At 38.6% G+C, this 19,792-nt stretch overlaps 1 protein-coding gene across 7 annotated transcripts in view; it reads right to left on the bottom strand.

Moving 5' to 3' along the window:
* The window catches only part of C7H10orf90 (chromosome 7 C10orf90 homolog), a 217,025-nt gene that overhangs the window by 48,907 nt on the left and 148,326 nt on the right, over positions 1-19,792 (bottom strand). For all 7 annotated transcript variants that reach the window (XR_006292128.1, XM_043550860.1, XM_043550863.1 and 4 more), the window contains 2 exons: positions 5,770-5,864; positions 558-1,656 (listed from right to left, as the gene is read on the bottom strand). Coding sequence is in view for 6 of the 7 variants with exons in the window: in XM_043550860.1 (XP_043406795.1) it covers positions 558-1,656; positions 5,770-5,864 (1,194 nt within the window). In the remaining variant the exon portion in view is untranslated. The remainder of the gene's footprint in view (positions 1-557; positions 1,657-5,769; positions 5,865-19,792) is intronic.

The raw sequence follows: 19,792 nt of genomic DNA, 5'->3' as shown, positions 1-19,792 counted from the left end.
CTTGCAAAACATTGCTGGGGATGAAGCCGCAGCCTTTACACGTGGAAAATTGCCATCTATTTTAGTTGCCAGATGACTGGTCTTATTATTTTATTTTATTATGGCCTTCCAAATTAAAGCTAGAAACAACCTTTTTTTAATCATAAAAAGCACAAACCAGGCTGAATCCATTCATTTCTTATTTTCCACAATCTCTATTTTAAAAGTGAATTCTTAAGAACAAAGACTTTGTTGAAATTCTCTTTTGGGCTTAGAGCTTATATGTTGTTTGGAACAAATATATCAGAGTTACAGACACTTAAAGATAGGGGCTTTATGCTGAAAACATAGGTACCACTTTATCCTATATTGTGGCAGGTGGCATCCATCACTGGTATGGTAAACATTATATCCACAGCAATCCTAGAATTTAAAATGTCCAGTTTGCACTCAGACTCATCATGGATTTATTCTTGCAGAAGCAAAGATTTGTATTACCTGCTTACATAATAATGCTATGATGGGTCTGTTCCAGTCTGAATCTCTGAAACAGACTCAAGTTTATGCAAATTACTCACCTGTCTCATAACTCCACTTAGGAACTTGAATGGACAATTTGATGTCATTGCCAGTACACTGTTTATCAGAATTATCTTCTTTTTGCTTTGTGACTATTAAAGTATTAATTCCTTTGGCTGTATCCACAAATGCTGGACATTCAGAGGGAGATGTACCTTTCCAAGGGCATGCAGTACCCAAATATTCCTTTTCTGCTGTCTGTTTTTTATCTACATTATTTTCTTTTAAATCTGCATTTGAATTTGCTCTGAGTGGAGTCTTGTTTTCTTCTGGGAGCTTTGTTTTAAGTATCTCTGCTATTGACTCTCCATTAGCTATGCCATCTGCTCCATCTGGTGTTAATCTGGGTGAACTGCAATTTATATTGAAGGACAATATTGATCTATGAATTTTTTGGCTTTTAATTTGAAGTTGGTCAATACATACAGAAAGTAACTTGTTGAAGTAATACATTGTATTTGGACAATCCTGGGAAATTTTGAAGTGAACAGATGAAGTGAATGAAACTGGTGCTTTTTTCCTGTGATTGCTGCCTGGAGGAAATATTCTGTTTTCTTTGTTTTCAATGTTAAAAATCCAGTCTCCGTGCCCTTCACATACTTGTGAATAAGATTCAGAAACCTTTAATCTGGTGGCATATCCGTTTCTATAAGATTCTTGATTATGCAAAGGTTTGCAGTGCTGAGCTCGTCCTGCATTGTTTGAAGTAGCAGTAGTGTTCATTAGTACATCACCTCCCCAGCATTTCAAACACAGAGAATCAGTAACAGCTACCTGCACTGGGTTGTTAAAAGGTGGAACAACCCGTCTAGTGGTAACTGTTATGGATGCGAATCCTTTTTTACGAGAGTTTGTTCTAGATACGTTGTCATCGAAAGATGCCTGAATTCCTAATCTGCTGGAAAGTAACATGAATGCTCTATTAATGTTGACTGAACTATGATTAGCCAGAGATTGCTTCGTATGATAAGCATTAGGCTGAGTGATCACAGACTGCATCGGCAAAGCAGACACATTTTCTTTTGATTTAGTCTCATCAATCAACTGTGAAATGACTATGGATGAAATCATTTTTGTGTTTTGTGATGCCACAGACTCCTGCAAATGAAAAAGACCCATATTATTAAAATATTCTATTGTCAAACATACAACTATTTCTCCTTCAGAGTCTATAATAGGGTTTGGTCAAGGTTTCTTGTTAAATTTCTTTTTAACAAAATTTCAGTTTGCTTTCTGTCATTTCAAAGACATGTTCGTAAAATCAATTCAGAATTGTCTAGAAAAGTTCAGCAAAAATCGGATCCATTTTACACAAAAATTAAACATTCGGAAACCATTAGTGTGAATGATTAACTAATTCTCTCAGTTGGAGTATCTGGTCCTATGTTTGTCTAACAATATATGTGTCAATGGTGATTGTCAATTTCAGATTATAACCTGCTCTTTCATGCTGATCTACTGAAATATTAAAAGTGCTTTAAGCACTTACAACCCGTACAAAATGAACAACGTAGGTGTACTGTGATTTTCTGTGGAGTGTTTATGTGGGAGTTGGGTCAGTGCTGCTGCACAAAAGCATCAAATATGACTGAGGGGGAAACTCCTCCATGTTCTCTCCAATAAAAGATATGCACAGATTTCTGTAAGTGCTTTGGATACCATTTAATTCACGAGCTTAACACTTGCTGGATGCACAAAATGACAGGGTAAGGAGGCATTTGCCCAAGATTGATTGACAGCAGTCCAGACTCATTTTTCTAACCACAACAATCACCATCTATCTTAACATAATGTACCTGATGTCCTTAGATGTGACAAAGAGTGTGGTATTGTATTAAAATTTATCTGATAAATGTAAGCATGAAGTTTAACTCTACCTACAATTATTATCTAGATGACTGGTTACACAATGTTTATTTCATGCAGCGTATATGGCCCAAATTCTCTGCTGCTGTGAATTGTTACATCTCCACTAAGGTCAATGTTAGCTGCATCAATTTATACCAGCAGGGAATTTGGCCGTATGATCTGAGCATCCTCAGTCCTCACTTAGTCAAAGTTCGCACTGAGTCACAAAGTAAATTCTACATGATTTGGACCATGGTGAATTCTCATCTGAATGACTTATTTTTTTATTTAAGTGGTTTATGGGAGATATTTTATTGCTCATGAAGTTAGCCAGATTGATAGCCCTGGAAACTCAACTGAAAGTGATACCACTGTCAGCCACCATCCAAACTTCTCTAAAACAGTTTCACTAGTACACCTCAACCTTATTCTTGAGGGACAATCTTTTGGGGTAAGCAGGATTTCTTTATATCCCTTCTGTCCTTAATTTTTCTGCGGTGTGTGCCATTCAGGCAGCCAACTGAGGTGATGGGTTGTGTGATGTAAACACATGTCTACCAGGAACTATGCTGAGGTATAAATCCATGTCATGTATGGCACCAAACAATTGGTCAAAATCATTGATCGTTACCAATATGGCTAAAGGCAATCCTGTGACCATTAAGTCAAAGGCTCCATAGCCCATTACCCAACCCCCTCAGCCAGCCATCATCTCAGAGTTACAAACACCAGAGTTTTACAAACTCTGTCAACCACACACCTCATTTGGAACCAGAAGTATGCAATTAGGCAACAGCTGAGACGCCCCCCCACCAAAAAAGGCAAATACAGTCAGGTACTGTGTTCAAGTTAAACTACTAAAGAAATGAAGGGAAATATTAAGAAAAAATATTTGACAAGGTTTGACAGAAAACTATTTCTGTGCTTGTTTAATTTAAATTAAGAGGGTTAAAAGCAGCATTTTTTTTCTTCTGCATAGTAAAGTTTCAAAGCTGTATTAAGTCAATGTTCAGTTGTAAACTTTTGAAAGAACAACCATTACATTTTGTTCAGAGTTATGAACAACCTCCATTCCTGAGGTGTTCATAACTCTGAAACTCTACTGCAATTGTATATTCAGAGACACACTGCTATTATCTGACTTGAACATGAGAGTATTCAGGATGTACATTTGCACATAGTTAGATAAATATATATTCAGATTTAGATAACCACAGTTATGAATATCTGGAGTAAAGTACAGGACATCTTCATATATTAGAAAATCGTTTAATACACATTTTGCTTATATTACAAAAATGAAACACCCATATAGTTTGACTTCATAGCCACAAAATGCTACTCTAATTTCCCTCAATCTATGAGAACCATCCCTGTGTATTTGTAATTGTACCAGGTATTAGATGACACATTACACACAGAAGGTCACAAGGTTCTGCTAAATCATAAGTAGGGACAGGACTATGGCAGAAATTTATGGCCTTCTTAAAGTCTTTGCTGAGGCTACTTGCCCTTATCAGATTGGTCATAACAAGAAAGGGGAAAGGTGGCTTGCTCACCTGCTTACAAAGATCATCTGCCCCCATCCCTCCCACCATAGTCAAGCTGCAAGTAACAACAAGCGTAGTAAGCTTTGGTATCCAGTTAATTATGCAAAGCTTTGGAATTTGTTAGGTAGATGAGGAGAATATGAATATAAAGGGGATGATGAAAGATGGAAGAATGTTTTATTTTTTTAGAAGGACTGTGTGTTTGCATGAGTTTAGGTGGTATTCAATACTCTATTCTTATACCACACCTGTCACAATGGTATTGGAGCACCCAAGACTTCAATGATAAAACAATCATTTTATATAAATATTGACTAATTTGGACAGCAACCACTGTAAAATATAGCCTGAGAGGGAGAAAATATTCTCCTGAGGTTTAATATTTTTCTTGAAGGCTGACAGCAATCTATTCCATCCAAGGAACTATGTTCACTTTAGAAATTTGTTTATTTCTCTTGTTTCTGGCCCTGGAGTCAAGTTGTACTTGCTTTGCTATTTCTGTTGAAATTTTCCCTGTGTCATCTCAGACCCTTGTCTCTCTCCCTCCGCACTTCTAAACTCCTTCTCTTGACATTATTATTTATTTCTACAACAGTAGCACCAGCTCCAGAGCCTCACACCAGAGCACTGAAATCTCAGGTGATCACAGGGCCTCCTGCTGTTAGTGTTCTGAGATGGGAGGCTCAGAGTGGTAAGTCTGAGGTCCATGGGGTATCTCCTGTGGAGGAATCCATGTTGAAGACCATCACACTCTGTGCAAACTATTCCCCTGTTTACTGTGGTATTGCCATAACAGGAAAATAGCACAGAATACTGTCTTTTAAATAATCCTCAGATTAAGGTTTCAGGAAGGTAGATTTTTGGGACTTAAACAGCAGATCAAATCTAGAGCAAATCCAGGGAAATTTTCCCTGTCTTCTAAACTAACTGTTTGTGACTCTGACAATTCAATATCTTCCCAGCTCCAGGGAATGTGTTTTTTCCCTTCCCTAATTTTTTTCCATGGCTTGAATAATATTTTCTTCATATTGTATTGTACTATATTTACCTCAACTTGCATCTTTAAGACCTTTGCATGGCTTCCAATCTTCTCAATCTCCCTTCGATTTTTACAGATCAATAAGGATAAATGTTCTTTGAAATGCATTATTTTGTATGTCTTTCGTGTGCTCCAGCAATTAACATGAAAATTACTTAATTTCTTTTGTTAAGTACAAAACTGATGGAAATCGCACGTAATGGTCCAAATGCAAGTCAGAAATGCTTCTGATTAGTTTCAGCTCATGTAACAGTATTTTGAATGAGTAAATTATAAAAATAAATAGCAAATAATGTCTCCTCCCAATGTTTTGAGATGGTAATGAGTCTCTCTGACCTGGCCCTACATTCTTTTGGGAGTTTCCAAGCTTCATAGTCTTAATGCAAAAGGAAAGAGAATTCTGGTGAATTGCAAATCCATGGCTTTATTTTCAGGGGATCAGAGGATGGGAGTATCCCACACATTGCTTAGCTCACTTGTATCGTTGGTTGAGCCTGCCTGGGATATTTCTCAAAAACTTACTTTTCTCCAAAATATGCATTTTATTTTTCTTCAACAAGAATATAGATAAAAAGATGAATTACATCTACTGCAAACAGAATTATGACCACTTAGCCATCACTTTATTTGGTGTTTCTGTTGCCTAAGTTGAGTGTGACTAAAAAAAAAACAACTGTAAACACACTATATGGAGACAGGGTGATCATTTTTTAAACCTAAATGAATTCTGCTGACTACTATGAAAGCTCAATGGTGGGGTTTTTTTGTTTTTACCTTAGTGGAGTCCGAATCTCTCTCTGCAGCATTGTCGTTCTGATGGCTTTTGAGTTCTTTTGGATCGTTAGCACCACACTGTTTTTCTCTGATTCCTGGGGGGAGGAAAGAAGGTAGAAACGTTACTGTCAACTACATGATGGTAGAGCTAAAATGGGGTATAAAACCGAGTACAAATAGAAGGCAAAAGGGTATTACTAACTGATTCTGAATGGTCTGGGATCCACTTATCTGAGAGATCGCATTTCCCTGTTTCCAGTGGTTGCACTTTAAACCACACTGCGAGGCTGCTCCCAGGATTGGTTCCAGGACAGTCTCACACTGTACTGAGGCCTGATCAAAAGTCCATTGAAGACAATGGAACGTTTCCCATTGTTTTGGAGTACAGGTCTTCACAAATTGGCTGTCTTTTGCAGCCTACAGAGTCTGAGACTAGTGTCGGATACAAGACATTATGGACCTTGTTTTTATTTCAACTAAGGACATTATAAACTACCCTGGCAGTGCAAAGGGGCCTTAAAGTGGTCATAAATCACATTAGTAAATATCAGTATATTTATCTGGTCTAACTTTTGTTTGATTTATTTTGTTTGGCTGTTGGTTTGAGGGGTTTTTTAGTTTTCTGGGTAGCATGGTGTCTGGGATTGCTGTAACTGGGCATTCTTTAACACCACACCTTGTGAGTCATTTTACATAAATTACGTTTCTTTGCTTCTCAGTGCTCATTTGAAAATGTAATCTGTAAAGTAATAAAATAAGTATTTAAATGGCATAAAATTCCTTCACTCTTCTGCCCAACTAACTCTACAGTAAAAATCTGTCGGAACATAGGCTTTAGTTTTCGCAACACACTGCACAAGGCTGCAGTTTTTACTACATGTAATTTCATTTTACATACATTGTTGTATTAGCAGAGGAATAGAAGTCAGATCCTCTAAGTGTAGAAACTGCTTATTAAACCTCATCTGCAATAGCAGGTTTGATTCCTTCCCACTGGTGCAGAGTTCAGGGGCGGGGGTACTGTTTGACTCCATCTGCTTCAGTGAGAACTGCTCTTCTGAGAGTTCCATTGCGGGAAGGCAGCTGCAAATTGCAGCTGGGGCTCAAGGCCCTAGGAGGCCTGCTAGCAGAGGCTGCCCAGAAGGATTCAGTGATACAGAATATCTCTTGGAGTGCCCCTAGTTCACTTTGAGAGCAGTGCTGACTGGCTGCAGACCTCTTTGCACTGCTTCTTATGGGCACAGTTTCCACCACGGGGGCTCGGCTGACATCACTCTGTGGTGGATCAATCTCACTATGTACAGTACTAGTCACCATATTAAAAGAAGGCTGTTGTTGCCATGGAAAGTGCACAGTCATGGAGCCACAGAGAAGATACCAAGGCTGAAGAATCCAGCAATGAGGAGGGGGATGAAGGGAGTCAGGAAGGAGTGGGTTTGATGGGAGCCAACAGAAGTTCTTGCAAAGGTGAAAGACAGAGGTCATGGAGTCATGTTTTACACCAATAAAAGCTCCAAGAAGTAGGGTATAAATAGGCAGAGAACTCAGGATTGATGTTTGGAATAAGATTCTTTCAGAATTACTTAGCAACACAGGATTCCTGGTGACAAATTAACCCTTCTCAGGTGCCACATAAATAGTAATAACAGCTTCATTCCACCACTAATGAATGCTCTGGAGCTGCCACTTCCTTGGTTTAAAACACCCGGAGCTGCTGGCACGGAAGTGACTAGGAGGGGTCCTCAGCTTTGAAACTCCCCTTTGTCTGAAAGAGGCCAAACAAATCTGCTGACCTGCAGAGGAAGCTGCAAAACCTACAGATGTCCACAACTGTTTGGGAAAGGGGAAGTACAATGTGGGTTGGTGTTTGTAGGGAGAAAGGGGTGCTTGCAGTGATAAATTAAATGTGGATATTTCGATGAAGAGAGACTGTTGCATGTGTTCATTTTCTTGTATTATTTGTCAAATGTGACTCTCCTCTGTGCTTTTTAAATATTAATTTTAATAAATAAATGTGGATAAGTGGCCAAGGTAGGTCATGAAAGCAAAATGTAAGAATTAGTTCAGGAGAAAATCAGAGGTTTGCCAAATGCAATGGTAGTAATTGAAAAGTCATTAACCTACAGTTTTCAATTGTTTCCTATTATAAGTAAAGTGGGAAAACTGCAGTTCTCTCAGATAGCTCTGTGAGGCAACTGTGGGTAAATACTGACTTTTTAATGCTAATCACAGCGTACAAGGAAAGCTGGAAGGCTGGATAAAGATAAACCAAAACTGAGCAAGCATGCTGTACCAGATGTTTTTTTTCCCCTGTGTTTCTCTCAGATGACTTGTATTCAAAGTCCAAGAGAAAGAAGAAACACTACAAGGTCAAACAAGGATAAGATGTCGAAGTCTACAGAGAAATATGTAAGATGTAAATTACTGCTTTCAAGGTAACCTCTCCTAGCATATGTTTTCACAGCAAAAAAACATGTGTCCTCAACTTAACTTAGCTAATTCAAGTCCAGCCCTAGGCTCACTTGCAGGCTTTAACTTGAGCTGCTAACCCAAGTTCCCATGTCTTCACTGATATTTTAACTTGAGTCAGCTAACCTGAATTAAATACACCCCTTTTTTTCCACAGTGAAAACATAGACAGCTGTGGCTACAGTCCACAGATTCAACCTCTTCACTCCACACAGATCTCCTTGGTGTAGGTTTGTTCAGCCATTTTGTAGTCGGAGAAAGTTAGAAGAGAAGTGGGAAGTGAATGTTTCTCCTGTCTGCTAAATCATTCAGTTCGGTTTTTTGCATAGTATCCTGGGTAATGACAGTCGTATGCTACCATGGGAATCCCAGTGTTGGCAGATATTTTTGGCAAACAATTTAACAGTTGCTGTAATGGATTAATAAAAGTAGTGAATAAACCTCCTCCAACTTCCTGCTATTATTCAAATACATATTCTTGGAAGCCTCACGTTTGTTAATTCATGTGAACAGTAAAAACACCAATACTGACCTTATGAAAAGAGCTTGAAGCTCCTCATTTAAAATGAGGACACTGCATGAAATAACAGCAGCTTAGATTAGAAGTAAATGTCAGGCTCAGAGCACCCATACAGGTTCTTGTTGCTGACAAAGTGCTTTGTGCTATAACAATTATCTTTCAACAAAATATAAAGTTCAGTATTTCCCTGACACACAGCTATGGGAGTCATGGCATTTCAAGTATTTCCTATCAGTGTGGGGAGAAAAGAAAGCTTGTTCCTGCCTGATATGAAGTCCTGAGGAGTTCTGTTTTATCCTATTCCATTTGTAACCTATTTTCACAGACCCTGTCTTTAAGGCTGAGGAAGACTTTTCTGGTCCCTCAGTACTTCCAACAGTATCCTCAGGCTCTGTAGATGGCTGCATGCTGAATGTACAGTCCAGTTCGTGAAAATGGGGGAGGCAGCTGTTGGCATCCTGTCCCTTGCTACCTATATTGCACCTTTAGCCCTTTTATTTTCTCACAGCCCTGTTTGTGGGCCAAATGATACACTCCTTGGTATCTGGACACCATAGCACAGCCTGTGGTGTTCATAATTACAGAGTGGAGCTGGAACTGAATCTTCAACTCACAAATGCCTGGATATCTGCCTTGGGCCAACTGGCAGCACACTCAGGTGATGTCTGAAACTGGCTTGTTAAAACACAGAGATTACAAAGATGGGTATGCTGGTGAGAAACAGTATGTTATGAACCTAAGGTGTACACAGCACAATTTTTACAGGCAGGGACTCTGTAGAAAGCTTGATAGAAACTCAACCAGACAGGCCACCGTTGCAACTATGGCACCAGAACTTCTGGTCTTGGCTGGCACTACACTTGTGTAAATGGGCATGCTGCAGAATGACATGGTGTTATAAATATAAAGGGAAGGGTAACCACCTTTCTGTATACAGTGCATAAAATCCCTCCTGGCCAGAGGCAAAATCCTTTCACCTGTAAAGGGTTAAGAAGCTAAAGTAACCCTTCTGGCACCTGACCCAAAATGGCTAATGAGGAGACAAGATTCTTTCAAATCTGGAGGGGGGGGAACAAAGGGTTTGGTCTGTCTGTGTGATGCTTTTGCCAGGAACAGATCAGGAATGCAGCCTTACAACTCCTGTAAAGTTAGTAAGTAATCTAGCTAGAAAATGCGTTAGATTTTCTTTTGTTTAATGGCTGGTAAAATAAGCTGTGCTGGATGGAATGTATATTCCTGTTTTTGTGTCTTTTGTAACTGAAGGTTTTGCCTAGAGGGATTCTCTATGTTTTGAATCTGATTACTCTGTAAGGTATTTACCATCCTGATTTTACAGAGGTGATTCTTTTACCTTTTCTTTAATTAAAATTCTTCTTTTAAGAACTTGATTGATTTTTCATTGTTCTTAAAATCCAAGGGTTTGGGTCTGTGTTCACCTGTACAAATTGGTGAGGATTCTTATCAAGCCTTCCCCAGGAAAAGGGGTGTAGAGCTTGGAGGGATATTTTGGGGGAAGACGTCTCCAAGTGGGCTCTTTCCCTGTTCTTTGTTTAAAACACTTGGTGGTGGCAGCATACGGTTCAAGGACAAGGCAAAGTTTGTACCTTGGGGAAGTTTTTAACCTAAGCTGGTAAGAATAAGCTTAGGGGGTCTTTCATGGAGGTCCCCACATCTGTACCCTAGAGTTCAGAGTGGAGAAGGAACCTTGACACATGGTATACCTCGCTCAGAGCAAGTGCAGTCAAAGCAGTGGGGTGAATGCCTGTCATTGGAAGAAATTGTGTGTGGGGGCACCAAAAAGCATTTAGCACCCCTATTTTTAGTAGTGCAAGTTGCACACTTTCAATCAGTTGACAACATTAATCTCTGTTGACAACTTCAAATTTACTTCCCCACTACCCTCTGATCTCTTCCTCTCTCTTCAAACTCCCATCCATGCTATCACTCTGTGGGCATCTCTTCGTGTCATGACACGGTGTTGCATGGGTTCTTCCTCTCTAGCTCTCCACTGTAGGTAGTTTGCCTTTATGCGCCACTCAGCCCTCCAGCTGAGAAGCGATTAGTTAACAAAATGTTCAATGTAGTCCAAAGTCCCAGAGAATCAACCTGTCTTCTGAGCTTAATCTACTGTATTTCCCTGCCTCTGGTATTGAGCACTGTACTGCCCAGTCAAAGTATTTCTCAGGCCTCTAGCCTCCCACAGTCTTTGGCATTTCAGCTCTTCACAGAGTGAGCAAGTGAACAAACGAGTGAGCAAGCAAGCAAGCAAGCAACCCTGCCTGCTCCCTGTGCTCCTTCCCTCTTTACTGAACTCTCAGCCTATTTATAAGTCCCAGGGGTCTGCTGAGTTTTCACCTGATCCTTTCAGTCCCACCTTGTCTGGCTGACAGGTAACTACGTAATGACCACTGTGGTGAAGTGAATTTGACTAACTGGGCCTTTAGCTCTTTCTTGCTTGTTCAGCCCACCCCATATACTTTATGCCCTGACTTGACCTGTGTTGCCTTCATCTTACCTCCATCTTTAAGTCTCTCCTCAGAACAAACTTCTCAGAGTCCTTCAACTATAGTTCTCTCTTAAATAAGGGTTTAGTAGAGAAATGTTGGAACACACACACGTTGGAACTAACAAGAAAGCTGATAAACATCTCCACTCAATCATCTGCTTTTTGTTGATCCTCGAGCCTTATCCTATATCTCCAAATTGTCTGTTTAAATAGTAAGTATTCAAGGACAGGGACTTTTTTGGTTGTCTGTAAAACACTTAGCACTATACAAATAATTTCTAGCACTATATAAATAATATTAGAAAGCGAAAATTCACCTTCATTGATCATATTTAACTAAAGATTTAAAAACCATACAAGGTCTTTTATCAGCTGATAAATGTTACGTTCAAGTAGCACAAAACCGACAGTTTAAGATCCAAAAATATCTCAGAGGCAAGTCAGGCTCCCAGCCTTCCACTTCTGTGGCTAAAGAGTTTCACAAAGTTCTAAATTGTACCCAAGTCACTGGAATGTTTATACTGTTTGTTACTAGGACAGTTATATTAGGATTCCATCTTCAAAACTTTTGTGGTAATTAACAGAAGTTGTTTTGATTTGACATTGATGTTTGAAGATGCTTGTAACTTATACATTAAAAACCAAAATGATCTCAGGTATAATTTAAAACTTTTGTTTAAGGCATTTTATCTATAGATAAGAGAGCCATGCAACTCTCCCATCCCAAGCTATATGCATATATTTATATATAGCATCATTCAAAGACATGTAAGGAGTTTTATTTATACTGTTTAAAACAGTTTGGGTTTTTGTTGTTTTTCTTAATACTTAATTTTCAAAAACCTGAAAAATACTTGGGGGAAAAGATGTAATCATCAAAGATTCAGTACCCCAGCCTCCACAATGAAAGGCTAAGAAAGCTCCCAGTGCACATCTCAGATCTGCAGTGAGTCATCCAGCAAAACCAGGGAAGACCAGGGAAGACCAGATTTGACATTCCTGATATTTCTAAGCCCTGTTCTATGCTGAAAATTGTGAAGTTCTGCCAGCATAGCTATGTCAGTTAAGAATGTGAAACAAGTCAGTAACTAACCAACATTGCTGTGCCAGCAAAAGCCCTAGCATAAAGGCTGTTATACTGGCAAAAAGTTCTTTAGCAAGTACAGCTTATTTTATTTGTTGAACTGGTATAAGCTATACCAGCCATCACCTGCAGGGGTCAAGAAGGGATTCCCTTCCTCCTCCTAGCTCAGCAAATCCTTTCTAATGTAGAAAAAGGCCGAAGGTAAGCCCTTCCTCCTCCGAGCTCAGCAAATCCTTTCTAATGTAGAAAAAGGCCGAAGGTAAAAGCCAAACTTACTCAGCACTTTTCAGGTTTCTTTATATTTCATCAAGAAGCAAATAAAATTGCATTTTTCTTCAATTGCAGGCCATCTTTATTAACACAAAAATGTACAACCAAGCTGAGGTCAACATTTAAAATGGGAATAGAGGTAGGCAAATGGTGAATATTTTTGAAAATCCCATCCTGCATATATAAACCCTGTATTCCCCACCTGGGGTTTACCCCAAGCAACTACATTGAGTTGAAAACCACCTGTGCCATATCTCCACTAAACAAAAAATACACACCTATTTTTTACAGTTAGTCATAGTGTTAATGAGCATTAAGAGAGCTTTTCAATTGAATTAACAGGGCCAGAGAGAGAGAGAAGGCATCAGCACTGCTATTGTATCTCTTTCAGCATCTCTACACAGAGCAACAGACAAAAGTTTGTAATGTAGGTCAGAGTGAAGTATTGGTTTAATTGGGGAATATAATAACAGCCATCTCCTTCCTTTGATTCCTTTTTGCAAACTGATCCACTCTGCCGAGAAAAGAAATTAAAAATCAAAACCAAAACCAAAAACCAACCACCCCAAAATGAAGTGCTTCAAGTCTGTGCTAAAGAAGTATCAACACTTTAATACAGCTTCATGGGGGAAGTTTTTCAAAACAGAGTAAACAAAACAAGCTGAAGTCAGTCCTCTCCGCAAGAGGATTCATTGTGTAAACAACGTAGAAAATTATTTTCTTAAGATGTCAGGATAAATTTACTTTTATTACAAGGAGCATCATGAGATTTGTTAACTGAATTATCTTTCACTGCTTGCACATCTTGAAGCAGTAGTTGACTGCCTGCAGAGATGATTACAGGATCTGCCATGAAACGGACGAATGAGTTCTGGTCTGCTATCAGAAAGCCAAAAGTCGTAAATCTCTCATTATATGTGCTATTAGAAGCAAGGCTCTCATCAGGGGGCTAGCAAGAGTGCCATTGGCATAGGACCTATATTGTGAAGTCTGCTTTCATTCTACATTGCTATTATTTTGTATCCCTACTTAACAAAATAAAGTGCCCTCTTTATGGGATTACCTGCAGCTTATCAGCCATCCAGAGTTATTTTTAACAAGGTAGTCCCTTTTTAAAAAATTTCTATTTGTGTAGGGAAGAACCCAAGCATGTGCTTCGCTTTGCAGTACTGGGATATGCTAACAGATCTTCTCAGCTCCCTGAAGTAGTGACGAACTCTCCTCACCTGCTGAGCCCATCTACTCTCTGAGTATAATGCAGGACAATGATTCCAACCGAGGGATGCAAAGAAGATATTACAGCAAGATTTTAAATAGTATGGAAATGATGTCTTTAGCTCATATAACATTGTCCATCACAGCTCCCTCAGGCAGCTTTTCTGACATGCTTAATTTACAATCATGAAAGCTAGATAGGCATGCGGCAGAGGCTTGCTTAGGTCTAAAAGATAAAATACCTGAGACACATGGAGAGGTGAAAGGTTCAGTCTGGATAGTGTTATATAGTCAGTTCATTTGGCATTGTTATTTTTCCTCAGTGCTTGAATTGTAGGGCTGGGATAAAAGGTGATTATGTCACACACATCCATTTCTGACTGCGGCTGTCAGAGAGCTGAGATAAAGTGGGAGCGCTTCACAACTACACTCTTACTTTTTTCTTCAGTTCAAGTTCCACCCATTGTCATCCATATACCCCCTTCCTTCCATCAGTTGAGCTGTACTCATCCTACAGCAACAGTGAGGGGAACCAGAAGAATGGCGCATGCTAACCTCAACCCTTCTGAATGAAACATCCTACCCACCACAGTCTCTTCTGAGCCAAGCGGCTTAAAGCCACTCCACTTCTCCCACTCAGTAACTCACAGACCTACGTAACATGCAACTGATGTGTCTGGTCTTGGGAATCTATTTTTCCAATTCCACTGCAACAGGTTAAGAAACACAGATGATTGCCAAGATTAAAACAAAATGCAATCATATAAAAATAAAACAGAACATAAGCGGATTTTGTGCTTATCTCTAGTTTCAACAAAAGATAGCTGGTAATTGGTTTTTTTTTATCACTGAAGCTTTAAATTTAAAAGTGGTAGTGAGTGTAGAAAAGCTTGATATTATGGCTTAAATGTTAAGGCCCCAGCTCTTTAATTTTCTATTCTTTTAGAAAATACTAGTAGTTAAATAACCCCCGTAGAATTTAACTTAAAAAAAAAAATCACAAGCAGCAGAGGAAATCACAAAGAATGACATTTGAGTTACCAAAGAATTATATTTGATTTTGGAGCTGTTACCAGAATTAAAATGAGTAAAAGTTCTCAATTGTTAGCAGTTCTACCTGTTACCTCTATCTAAGCAGGGTAGTTCATACTAGGCAATGACTCTGTAGCATTTTCAAGAAGCAAGAAGCTAGTTGCCTAGCAACAAACCAAAATCTCATGCAAACCTAAAACCTCAGACCCCAAATTGACACGTTCAACAGCAAAATAAGCAGCAAAGAAAATGAGATTATACTTTTTATCTCCTAAAGGACTTTCCTATTCTGCAATGTGACATCTTCTCATGAGCATTAAAACATATGGATTTGAGGCCAATACTGCCAACATTTACATATGCAAGTAACTTGACTCACAACAGGCCAAAAGTCATTCCCATGCATAAGTATTTTCATGACTGGTCTTTTAAAGAGTTACTGTTGGGTTAAACATCACGGGCTACTTTCTCTGCTGGCATCAGTGCACTGAAACCAGTAGAGTTATGCTAGCAGAGAATTTGTCACTGTGTATTTTAAAAAAAGATGATTTTTCCCCCTTATTACTGATGCACTATTCAAACTGAAAGAATTTTACAAATCTAATTTACCATTTACACTGTGCTTTCTCCGTTGGCTTTTTGCATTTCTTTCTGCCTGGGTACATTTTTTTTTTGTCAGCTTATTCTTCATCCTTTATGTTCTCATGTAATAATATTTTCATGCGAAGGCTGAAAACACTGCAATGCATACTTTTAAAAATATCTGTATCTATTAGGACATTAAAAATCATGGTAATATTTGTATTGATGTTACAAATGTCAAATTTTGTCTTGTACAATTTTAAGGGAGGATTTTCAAAACACAAAAGTGAGTTAGGTGCTTAAGTGTGACTCAGTAGCATCTCTCTAGTAGTTTGCCCTCACTATTGTTTTACCTTTGTTTTGATTAATTATGCTGAATTAGGATGACCAGTTGTTCTTTTTAGGGGGGACTTTTTCTTATATAGGCGCCTATTACCCCCCACTCCCATCCCGTTTTTTCACAGTTGCTATCTTGTCACCCTATGCTGAATACATGTCACATGTACAATCACTTATTAAGTGATTACTGTAGTGGTCACCCTTAAAAACTTGTCAGCTATTCTTTACAATGCATTGGAGAATGAAATTTTTTTACCTCAGGTTGCATTATTTTAAGTATTTCCTATAGCAACTAGTGCACAGTTTAGATAATGTTAATCCTGTAAGTGCTAAGGTAACCATATATATTCGTCTAAGAAAGCAAAACCAGAATGTTTTTAAGGGTGGCCATTCTACAGTTAGCCCACTGGTTCCTATTTTAAGTACATGTATTAATCAAAGCTTGGAAGTTTCACTGGTTCTCTCTATGGAGAATCATGGACTAAGCACCCACAGAGCCTAAGTGTATCACAATCTGAAAAGTGATTTGTATTCTGTCAATCCCAACTTCCACTCAAAGTCAAATTCTGGTCCCATTCAATTCAATGACAGTTTTCCACTGGCTTCAATGGGACCAGAATTTAGCTGAGAGTCTCAAGCCATAACATAACTTTATGACAACTAGTTAAAGCAGGTATACTCTGCTTAGGAAATTTCTTAAGTCATTATGGTGGTTTTCTGAAATGATAACTAGTGGCAAACTCACTGATTAAGAACCATGGAAAGTCTTCAGGCCAATATACAGTATTTAAAAGATTGACATGGAGTACAAGTATTGTAGGCTGATGACCCAGTCTTGGAAATACTTACTGCTGAGTATAATGCTTACATAGGACCATAATCATTAGCAGATATGCTGGAGAATCAGGCCCTCAGGTATTGTTGAGGGAGTGACTTCTGCAGCAGTTAAGCTGAGCCTTAGGCTGGAATAATTTTAGAACATGAACAGTTTCTATGATCACAAGGTGAAGATTTTCAGGCCCATATGAGCCAAAGGGATAGCTGATTGATATGCTCCTTTATATGAAGCATCTCTGAAGTATTTAAAGATAAAAAAGAGAAAAGAGGAGAGAAAAAGGGTTCGTTCTGCCTACCATTTTTCAAAAAAAATTATTGCTGTGTGTGAAGTCAAGACCTATGAATTTTGCACTGTGGGAAAAAAACTCACCCCTGTTTAGAGAGCCACCACAAGGTTTATGCACTGAATCCTACTTAAGTCTCTTTTCAACAGCTAAAATTTGATTTTGGTGCGATTTTCTGTCAGGAAAATCTGACTGCAACACTTCAGTTTGGCTTGGCATTAATCTCTACCTCTGCTTGAGCTGTTGTGCTTCTCATGGGAGCTGTAGCTCTGGGTCCCTCATGTCCTCATTCTACATCCATGATGTATCACATTCGGTCCTTGTGGCTGAGCTGCCAGGTTTCCTCGTGGGAAACAAGCGCCATGGGAGATCAAGCAGATGCAGAGATGAATGTCAACTTGAAACAAACCATTTCAAATGGGGAAGGTTGAAACATTTTGTTTTGATCCAAAATGTCAATATAAAGCATTGCAACATTTCCAAATAAAAATTCTTCTGAACTTTTTGTTTTGTGAAAAATTTCAATATTTTGACTTCTTGTCCCAATTCAGGAAGAAAATAAATGTCAAAATATCAGAATTTTGCACAGGATAGTATTCTGTCTTTTGATCAGCTCTCGTGACTACATCTTGGATTTGTCCCCACAGACATGGGAGTATCACCCTATAGGCGGTGCACAGAGCCTCAGATCAATTGGGAATAACTGCAAGTGCCTTTACACAACGTCAAGTTATTTAGAAAACTAAACACCATCCTTGGGTTAACAGAGCATTTTGTTTGAGATATTATAAAAGCCTGAATGATTGATGGGCTTTGCTGCAGTTCAGTAACATTATATCAGAGGAAGAGAAAGTTTTAAAATGGAGAGTCTTCTAATGAGAGTGAAGTATATTTGAAAGACAAATCTACAACAATAATTTTGCAATGACAGTATTAATTGAGTACGGCATTGAAAATCTGTAACAAACAGAACACATGTAGAAGGTATTCATTACATTTTGTGTGTGTCATGTATGTATCAGCCTATGCTGCTGCATAACAAAACAATTATTTTTCATAATTTCAAAAACCTGGAAAGATCTGCTGTTCTTTCCATTAGTTTGCATAGTTGACATGTTTTCCACACAGTCAAAAAGCTTATCTGTGGATAATCTCACAGACCTCCCATACAGCATGAAAAAAATGGAGAACAACAGGATCCCAGCTGGTGAAGTTATAAGCATGGGATCAGAGCACCCTCTGATGGCCAGCCCATAGAGAAGATAAAATACATCAAGTGACAACCAACATTATTTTAGGTCAAAGTGACATGTAGAGGCCTGTTTTTTCCTTTTAGAGCTCAAAGTTCTTGTTTTCTTTTCTCCATGCCACAAGTCTGCTGTTTGGCTGGCAAGGATGGTGTTGGTACATATGCAGACACTGATTCATTACAAATTATTGCAATACTAGAAGAGCTGAGGATATAGTGCTGACTTTTACTAGGGTAGAATTTATTGTAAATTAGAATTTTACTAATTAAAATAATCTTTAATAGATTAACCTGAGGTTCATACATTACTTTAACTTCAATTAATCACAAAGACTAAGTTCAAATAATGTCAAGGGTCTGAGAAACCAAGGAGTAAAAGAAAATACTCTCTTGCACAATTCTTTATACGTTCTGTTGTTCCCAGTCTTTACAGCACGTACTGAAGGTAAGGTCACACACTGTTCAAAGACAACTATAACAGTAGACATAACTGGGTGAATTAAGTGCTGTATCTTAGCCATAATGGAATTGCTTGGTTTCTGGAAGTTGTTACCTCATTTAACAGATTGAAATATAGGGTTTTTATGGATCAGTTTCATTTTTTTTAAAAAAGTCTTATTTTAAAACACCTGTGAAATAAGTGAAATAATGTGAATAAGTATTTGGACAATTTTAAAATTGGGTATTATACATCTATAGTGTAAGGTCAAACCATTCTTAAGCACTTTGATTTTAAAGGGTTAATTTTTTGACACCCAAGTGCATAAATGCTTCTTTGGAGGAACAATATAGATCCGTAACTTGTTACCACATTTATTCAGTATCACATTACTGCATAGGATGCATTACTGCATTAGCGATAGTACGTTTGCTACAGACACTGGACCAGTATTTTTAAAGCTGAATAGGCACCTAAACACAGACTAATCCACCTCGTTTGGTATATATGGACAATCTATGCACCTATGGCATTTTTAAATAGGTGACTGAGGACCAGGTGTGGCTGTGCCTTGGGAGTAGGTGCAGGTTTTTTAGATATGGTGTGTGGGTTTAGGAGCTTTACAGAGATTTTCAGACTATCAGTTTATTTCAAAGAGAGTTGCCTTTTTTAGTTATGCCATTTCTTTTAAAAGGTAATGGCCCTGATCCTCAGCTAGGGTAAATCAGTACAGCTGTATTAACTTCAGTGGAGCTACACTGATTTCAGCAGCTGAGGATAAGACCCAATATCATAAAATAATAATACCTAGCTCTCATAGAGCGCCTCTCATCTCTAGAGCTGAACGTACTTTACAAATGAGGTCAGCATCATTATCCCCATTTTGCAGATGTGGAGACTGAGATACAGAAAGAAGAAGTGACTTACCTGAGGTCACCCAATAGGCCAGTGGCAGAGTGGGGAATACAGCCCAGGTCTCCTGAGTGCCAGTCCAGTGCTCTACCTACGAGGCCACGCTTCCTTCTGAATTGTCCTACCTTATTACTGGGGCCCTTTTGAAAGTAATGGGAATTACTTGTATCATACTGACAGGGCTGGATTAAAGTAGAAACTAGGGCTGTCAAGCAATTAAAAAATTAATTGTGATTAATGGCACTGTTAAGCAATAATAGAATACCATTTATTTAAATATTTTGG

Source organism: Chelonia mydas, chromosome 7 (genome assembly GCF_015237465.2).
Source record: "Chelonia mydas isolate rCheMyd1 chromosome 7, rCheMyd1.pri.v2, whole genome shotgun sequence".
In the NCBI taxonomy this organism is placed as follows: Eukaryota; Metazoa; Chordata; order Testudines; family Cheloniidae; genus Chelonia; species Chelonia mydas.
This window is presented reverse-complemented; position numbering and strand designations above follow the sequence as displayed.